This window comes from Talpa europaea, assembly GCF_964194135.1.
Source record: "Talpa europaea genome assembly, chromosome: 11".
In the NCBI taxonomy this organism is placed as follows: Eukaryota; Metazoa; Chordata; class Mammalia; order Eulipotyphla; family Talpidae; genus Talpa; species Talpa europaea.
In genome coordinates, this window is record NC_140078.1 from 3,114,992 (window position 1) to 3,123,658 (window position 8,667).

Genomic DNA, 8,667 nt, shown 5'->3' on the forward strand with positions numbered 1-8,667 from the left:
GGGGCCAGCGCGAGGCAGGCGGGCCCGGAGGCGGGGCCAGCGCGGACTGGGCGTGCCCGGAGGCGGGGCCAGCGCAGATGGGCGTGCGCGGAGGCGGGGCCATCGCGAGGCAGGCGGGCCCGGAGGCGGGTCCAGCGCGGAGTGGGCGTGCCTGGAGGCGGGTCCAGCGCGGAGTGGGCGTGCCTGGAGGCGGGGCCATCACGGAGTGGGCGTGCCTGGAGGCGGGGCCATCACGGAGTGGGCGTGCCTGGAGGCGGGTCCAGCGCGGAGTGGGCGTGCCTGGAGGCGGGCCAGCGCAGAGTCCCCGCTTGGCGGCTTGATTTAGTCTGTGGTCACAGAGGCGAGCGTGGGAATTCAGCCTGTGGGGTTTTCCCCCTACAGAAGCGGGTGACACCTGAGAAACTGGTGGGTGTGTTTACCTATTCGCTCAGACGGAGTTAAAAAATGTGGGCACTGGCGTCGGCAGTTGCTGGAATCCTCTGAGTGACCCCCAGGAGCAGCGGGAGCTTCAGGGGGGATGGACGGACCAGAAAACCTAAGCGCCCCAACTGCACGCTGAAAGCGGTATTCGGTGCAGGTGGACGACCCGCCCTTCCGCGGACGGGAGTGAGGCCTCCGCTGCCAGGATGACCCGGGGCAGGTGCGCCCGGACGTGTTTGCTCCGTCTGTGGGACGAGTTGGGCTCTGAGTGAGAGGCCATCTGGAGGGACAGAAGCGGGTCATGGATCTCATTTTAGTTTCCCAGCCACACGCTGTTCGTGTGACCTTGGGCCCTTTTCATATAAACCGCTCTGAACCCCACTTTCCTCGTATGTAGAATGGAGGCAGTGACCACCCTGGCTCAGCCTTGTTGAGGGCACCGGGAGCTGATGTCCGCGGCTCACGCGGTGTTTGTCCCCCTCTGGGCAGCAGACGGCTGCTGCGTGTGTGTGCGCGGGTGTGTGTGTGTGTGTGCAAGCAGCGGCCATTTGCTAGGCTCATGAGACCCGTGGGTGAGACAGACTTTGGACAGGGCGCTTGGGGGACTCATCTCTGCTCCTCCAGTCAGGGCACAGCTCTGCATGAATGATTAACTACTGTGTAACAAAGTCCCCCAAAAGTAGTGACTTAAAACAACACACACCACGGCCTCATGGTCTCTGCAGGTTGGAAGTCAGGGCGCACCTAGCTGAGCTCTCTGCTCAGGGTGTCACCATCCAGTGGTGGGGGGCTGCAGGCGCCTCAGGGGCTCCCCTGGGGAAAGACCCACATCCCAGCTCCTGCAGGTCGCTGGTGGAATTCATCTCGTGCCGTGGGACTGAGCCCTCACTCTCTGGCGGCCGAGGGCTCCGCGTTTCCCAGGGCCTGCCCGCAGTCCCTCCCCGCAGGCTCTCCCCACAGCAGCTCACAACGGGCAGCTTCAACGCCGTGAGGGAGATGTCTCGCTCTCGTCGGGGCGTTGTCACCATCACCGTCACTGTCACCATCATCCTGGCTGCGTCCAGCTGGCAGAAGCAAGTCCCAGGCCCTGAGCCTGCCGAGGGGCAGGGATCACACCCAGGAGGTAGGAATTACGGGGGGCATTGCCTGCCCCCAGCTGGGAAGAGTCACACGCCATGGGGTGACGTGGACACTGGAGGGTTGGATTGTCGGAAGCTTCTTCCCACGTAAGTGGGAACCTCAGCTGGGCACTCAAAGACGGGGCTGGGTGCTTTTGAGCACGTGGGGCCCCAGGCTACAGGGGCTTTTCAGTCATAGCGGCTGGGTTCCCCCGCGAGGCGCTCCACACCTGAACCTCAGTCTTCTCATCTGTAAAATAGGAATATAGGCGCGCAGACCCCTCCTGCCGCCCGCTGCTCCCCTCAGCAGTGTACCTCGGTCCTTCTGCCTGCTCTGCTCCCCGCTCTGGCTCTGGTGAATTCTCTCACCCTCCCGCTCTTCTGACTGTGCCCAGTGCTTGTATCAATCAATAAATAAATCTTTAAAAAAAAAAAAGAGAGACCATGCAGCTTTCATTTAAAAAATAAAATAAAATAAAATGAAATAGGAACATAATGGTGCCCACCTTGCAGGATTACTTGAAGAGGAAGAGAAGTAATGCGCACGGGGTCCCTGGCAGAGGGCCTGGCACCCGCCGGCCCGGAGAGCCGATGGGGTGAGCTGAGTCCTGTTGCTGTTTCTCTTCATTCCGAGAAGAGGTGGACGGCGTGGCCTTTATTCCACCCACAGAGTAAGTGGCAGCCTGCTGGACGATGAGTGCTGCTGTGGCTCTGAGAGCCTCTCCACCGCCTGTGAGATGGACGGTCGCTTCTCAGAAGCTAGGAAGGAGCTGGTTTAGCTGGGACTGTGATGTCTCCAGTTGTCCTTCTTCCCATGTTTGGTATGATGTTTGAAATGGTGGCTAATGAGAGCCTCTGCAGCCGTCACCGGTAGCGATTTAAGGAAGCTTGTCTGGGAAACTTGACATCAACAGGAAATAAAATCAATATCCTTCAGCATCTGCCGCTTCATCGGCCATTGTGAAGTTTTTAAAGCCCAGTGGATTTTCTTATTACAATAAGAAAGTGGCTTCTTGTGAAACATAAAATCGGAAACTCCCAGCCAGCAAGTTCATGAATTCATTCAATAAACACATTCTGGGGCCTCCCCAGTGGCACAGCGGTTGAGCGCTGGGTTGCGAAGCTGCCCGCAGCCTCTGCAGTGCCAGTTCAATCCCCGGCTGCTCCCTGGCCACTGAAGGAGGGTCCCGCATGGCGCGCAGACCTCTCCTGCCGCCCGCTGCTCCCCTCAGCAGTGTACTTGGCTCTGGCTCTGGTGAATTCTCTCACCCTCCTGCGCTTCTGACTGTGCCCAGTGCTGGCATAAATAAATAAATAAATCTAAAAAAAAAAAACAAAAAACACATTCTGAGCACTCAGTGCCCACCCCAAGCTCCAGCTGCTGCGGAACCACCCCAACCAGAGGGGGAAACCACCCCTCTGGTTCTACAGGAGGAGGTGTTGGGAAAACGGAATTCAAAACAAAACCCGCCATCCCAGATCACCTTTCCACAATGGAGAGAAGAGAAAGAGACCAGTTTTCTTACAAGCACCAAGCCAGGATGTGATGCGCATGGCAGGCGTCCCAGCAGAGAGACTGCAGGCAGAGAACGCGCACCCTTCCCGCTGCCGGGCACGTGCCCGGCTAGAGGACAGCGGGCTCTCAAGCAGGGCCGCAGGGTGTCACTCGTCACACGGTTCACCCTAAATCCACGGAGAACTGGGCGGCCACTTGTGCTTGCTAAGTGTCTCTCTCCAAAGGAATAATCCACTTCCCGTGTCTCTGTGGTCAGCCTGACCTGGACTTTCCTGGTGTTAACATTTCAAAGAGGGCTTAGGAAAAACATTCCAGCTCGAGAAAAAAAACAAAAAAACAAAAAAACAAAAAAACAAACCAGGCAAGAGGCTTTGCAGCCTTTCAGAAGCTTTGCGTGCCACAAAGGGGCAGGGAAGGAATTTGCAGTGACAGGGCCTGGGAAGGACCTGGGGCAGGGGAGAGGGTGGCCTCGCGTCCTCTGTGCCCGGGGAGAATGATCCGGTTTTCATTTCCAGTGTGTTTTGCCCTTGCAAAGACGGGCATCGAGCAAATAAATACAATCGAGTGGCAGGAAGTGGCACATGGGCGCAAAGGGCGGCTGAGAGACTGCGCAGTGTGATTTGGGGGGGCTCCAGGGTGGCGGGGCCACGGGCTCCAGCCCGGTCCCTCCTGGCCTGGCAAGTGCGGGCCGCGCGCAGCTCCTCAGCCCCAGCGCTTCTCGGGTGTCCCTGCAAGGCTGGGGCGCGCCCAGGCCCCAGCTAAGGAGGAGCTGGGCGGCGGTGGAAGCGTCATGGAGGGGCTCTGGGGTAGGGGAGCCGTTTGGTTTGCTTAGCTGCCCCTTTCCGAGAGGCTCTGAGGAGACAGGGAGGGAGGGAGGGCCCTGGCTGGCAGCTCCTCTCTGGGGAGCAGCACTTTTTGCGAGCTCCAGAGGCGGCGGGCGCTGGAGTCCCGGTGGGATCGCTGGCTGCGGGCCCCCAACAAGTTCGTTCTTCTCCCTGGGCGCATGTCCTCACCCGGGAAGTGGGGTGAAGTGGGGTGAAGTGGGGTGAAGTGGGGTGAAGTGGGGTGGAGTGGGGTGAAGTGGGGTGCTGGTACCGATTTCATGGGTGTGCTTGCGGTTTAAGAACGTTCAGTCCCGGCGAGGCCGGCGGGGAATCCCCAGCGCCTGCTGTCCGGGTCCCGCCGCGCCCGCCCGCAGGACCGTCTCAGCGGCGACGCCCCCGCACCCCCTGCCGCCCCGCGGGGCGCTGCCTGCGGGCCGGGGGTCCCGCTTGCCCCTGACGCAGCCCCGGGCTGGCACCGTCGCCGCGGGGGCGCGCACGGGCTCCAGGCCGCTGCGGGCGAGGGCCGGGGCGCCGGGGCCCTCGGCGACTGCGGGGGCTTCCCGGGCGGGGTCGGGGTCGCCCGGGGTCCAGCTTGGGGGTCCCGGGCCGCGCGGCGGCTGCGACCGCGCCCTCTGCAAAGGGACCTGGGCGCGCAGGCGGCGCGCGCTGCGGGGCGCGGGCTCGGGGGCAGGCGGGGCGGGGGGTCGGGGCGGGGAACGGCCCCCACGTCCGCGGCTGGAGCCCGGCGGGCGCACCCCGGCACCCCAGCACCCCAGCACCCCGCGCCCGGCGCCTCGCCAGCAGGTGGCGCTGCAGTCCCTCCCCGGCCCGCCGCGCGCCCAGCTCCGGGCCCGGAGCCCGCGGAGGACCCGCGCGAGGGGCGGTTGGCGGGAAGCCCGGCTCCCAGGCAGACCCGGGGTGACCCCGCGCTCCGCGGAGGCCTGGCGGGCGTGTGGCTTTGTTTTGCATTGCTTTTTGACTTTTTTTTTTTTCATTTTTGTTACACCAAAATGGGTCCACATTTATGAAAAATGCGTGGAGGGACGAGCAGATCATCTCCCAGGAGACCGTGCGTGAGCGCAGCGGGCCAGGGGAGGAAACTGAGGCTTGGGGGGACTAAGTGGGTGAGGGAGGAGGTGGAGCCAGGCCACCCCACACCCCCAGGCTGCTCCTTTTCTGCTTCCAACTCTGAATAATCATCTCCATTTTCACAGCTCCCCCCCCCCCATTCTCCCAGGAAACATGGGGTCTTTGTTGGGGGAAGAAACAGTAAGTAGGAAGGAGATGCTCTCTGGGGTGTGAGGCGTGGTCTCAGCACACTGCAGGGTCTTGGGGCTAGAAGGGGTGGGAGTTTGTTCTGGGCTCACAGTTGTGCTTGGGAGTCAGCAGGGCCAGGCTTGTGGGGGAGGCATCGTCCCCGGCCCGGCGCTCTGGCTGGTCATGTGGTCACCAGCGGGCTGTGTGCCCAGGCGGCCCTGTCTGCTGACTCCTTGACTGGGAGCTGGACGGCAGAGCTGGGACTGATCTCCCCCCTGCTCTGGAGTGGAGTCTGTCTTTCCACCCCGGAAGCCCAGGCTGGCCTGTGACTTGCTTTGGCTGGTAGGAGGCCGCGGAAGCAAGTGCTGAGGGGCACCCCAAGAGGCCTGCCTGGCAGCTCTGCTCTGCTTAGAACCTGGGTCGCTGCGAGCACGTTCAGGTTTGCCTGCCGGAGGTCCCAGCGGGGGCCGTCCTGAGCCAGCTGCTCTGCCCCATGCAGCTGCCCTGCACAAGCTCAAGATCAGCCAAGACCCACCCAGACCGCAGAACCGCGGGCTTGAGTCCAACCCGAAATGCTGAACCCCAAAACCATGAGACAATTAGTGTTGAGGACACAGAAGGTGCTGACGGACCCGACCAGGCTGGCTGCTTTTAAAGAACATAAAATAGCCTGATTTTTCAAAGTTGGCAATGAATTTAAAAAAAAAAACAACAAACCAAGGGCCTCCCTGGTGGCACAAGGGGTTAATTAAGCACCGCGCTATGAAGCGATCCGCAGCCTCTGCAGCATGAGTTCAAACCCCGGCCGGCCAGGGAGCAAAATCCATGGCACAGGAGACCTCTCCTGACTCACCCACTGCTCCCCTCAGCAGTGTGTTTCAGTCTGCCTGTTCTGTTCCCCACTCTGTCTCTGGGTGAGAATCCTCGCAGGAATCTGGCCTGTACCCCAGCTCCTGTGTGCATAAATAAATCTTTAACAAAAATCAAATATTTCTGAGTTCCAGGAGGGACCCCACAAACATCATCATAGAGTCCATGAAAGAGCAGAGAACCTTGACTCGGGGGCGGCAAAAATCCTGCCCATGTGAATGTAGTGAATTGGTAAGTCGGAGTGGAATGTTAGGGCAGAGAATGATTTATTCTGCTCAGCTGAGTGGCTTTCCGTCTGGGGATTTGGAGCGTCAGTGTTTGTACCTGTGTCTTCGTTCCAGGTGATCGCAGCTCCTGTTTACTAGAACCTTTGTGGTTCAGCTGCGTACACAGTCCCGTCCTGTCCCCCTGGCAGTGAGCTGGGCACTAGCCGAGCTGCTGCTGCTGCACACCCGCTGCCATCAGCGCTGGGTGGTGAGTAGTCAGCGCGTCCTGCCCGGGGCTGGAAGATGATGGCTCCGAATCGTGTCCCTGAGAAGAGCTGGGCGAGGTGGGAGGAAGGAGCTAGACTTTTCCCTCACACTTCAGTTTGTCAAGGTGTAGAGGCAGGAATGGGCCACGGTGCAGGTTTTCTGGTCCCATGCAGACCGGGTGAAGGAGGAGTCAGAGCCCTTGGTGGTTTTTTCAGGCTTTTTATTGGGATTGACCCAGTACACAGCAGGCAGGAGTGCTGGGGGGCCGGGAGGCGGGCAGGCCTCCCAGCAAATCCTCACTCTATCTGGGCTCTCTGGTGATCTCGGCTTCTCTTTCGGCTTCCTGGCTGCTGCTGCTGCTGGCGTCCCTATGATGCCGCCCTTAAAAGCACAGTCTCAGCCCAGGTGAATCCCATCTACCTCTGCCCTCACCCCACTCCAGGTGCCGCCATCAGGCATGCGTTCAGGACAAGGATCCATCATCTCTCCTGATGGCGGGAGGGCAGAAAAACCTGACATTCTTTTCCTTACCCTACACAAGGTTTCCGAGTTGTTTTCCTTGCACTGTTTATAAGGCTTTAAAAAACCATTAAAAACAGTCTTGGTGCCGAACACCTGACTTGACGAAACAGATGTACTTCCCTCTGATTTGCAAAACTAGGACGGGGGTAAGAAGCTGAAGGGAAGGTGCTGAGCCTTTGGGAGTTTTCTTTGAGGGTCTTCTATGAGACAGAAAGGACCGCGGTGCTTGTGTTCTGCAGACCAGCAGCCTCGTGCGCCTCTCCTCTCGTGTTCTCCCTTGGTCTCTCTCTCTCTCTCTCTCCCCCATGATAATATGCGTGCTATTTATTGGTTTTCAACATTTCAATGGATTCACAGGCCAGGCATGAGAGACTTAGCTCTAGAGTTCAAAAAGAACTGTCAGTAAGCAAGCGTTGTTTGGAAGCATGAACGTGAGGCCTTTTTGACAGAGGTTGTGAGGGGCTGGGAGGGGAGAGGGTGGCCCTAAGAAGCATCTGAAAGAGGTGTGAGCAAGAGACCCTGCAGGGAGCTGAAAGAAGTGGACAGTGGAGTCTATCACTTAAAGTTCTTAAGAGCCACAGAGGGACTGAAAAACGGAGCTATAAATATCAGAAATTGAGCTGTGAGGGGAAGTCGGGAGCCATTCCTCCTGGCGGGAGGCATCACATACTGTGCATGCTGGGAATAACGTACGACCATGACATTCAGGGCTAAGGAGGTGAATGTCAGGATTTGCTAGTTGAAATTGGTGCTGGAGACCCAGGCAGGATGATGCTGCTGAGGCCCCAGGAAACTAGATGAGATTGGGGGGTGGGGGGCGGCAAGAAAGGCCTCTAGGCTACCAGAAGTGCCCGTTGGGTTTGTTAGAACTGCAGGCTGTTGGACCCCGTGCTGCGTTTCTCCCCAGCCTCCCAGGGTGGTGCTTGTCCTCCCTGCCTGCGCAGACCTGCTCTGGCCCTTCTCTGACCCCAGCAGGGCTTCCTGCAGAGCGGCTCAGTCCTGCCGCTGCTACCTGGAGTTAGTGTCAGATCCTACAAGTCCAGGGGCCAGTGGCACAAGACTGACCCCAGTTCGGGCACCAATCACCAGCCCCAGGTTGTCACCCAGACTGCTAACCAGCCAGCTATAAATTTGGGTCCTCACAAACCCCTCTTTGGGTTCACTAATTATCTAGAACAATTCACAGAACTCAGGGAAACACTCGTCAGACACCTGCCATGTGTGAAGCCCCCTCAGCCCTTCCTTCTGGGATTCTCAGCCTGATGGGAAAAAACAGCAAGACAAGCACTGAGGAGATTGGATTTTAAAACAGAAAAGGAAAAAGGGAAAAGTGTGCTGACCTTTTCCATGCCTTTTCCTTTCACATTGAATTAATCAGAAGCACAAATGCTTCTGAGTTAAGTGACTCATTCTCCCCTGTCACTTTATTTTAGAACAGTGACTTCTTAGTGGCCTCCACACACCCAGGGGACGAATACGGATGAACCTGAATATCACCAAATGTAGTTATATGTGGGCCTGCTAGACTTAAGCGGCCTGTTCAGCCACCGCTGTGGTTACCTGCAGTTCTGCGTTCCTACGCAAAGCTCAGAACTGTCCAGTCACAGTCATAGGAGCCAAACCTTGCAAGTCGCCTTTCATATCAATCAAGAGCAGAAAGCTGGGTC

General features: G+C 58.6%; 1 protein-coding gene across 1 annotated transcript in view; it reads right to left on the reverse strand.

Moving 5' to 3' along the window:
* The window catches only part of FAM210B (family with sequence similarity 210 member B), a gene marked incomplete at both ends in the record, with an annotated part of 4,411 nt that extends 2,942 nt beyond the window's left edge, over window positions 1-1,469 (reverse strand). The window contains one exon of the mRNA XM_084246606.1: window positions 1,389-1,469. Within this exon, the coding sequence (XP_084102732.1) occupies window positions 1,389-1,469 (81 nt within the window). The remainder of the gene's footprint in view (window positions 1-1,388) is intronic.
* Between the last annotated feature and the right edge of the window lie 7,198 nt (window positions 1,470-8,667).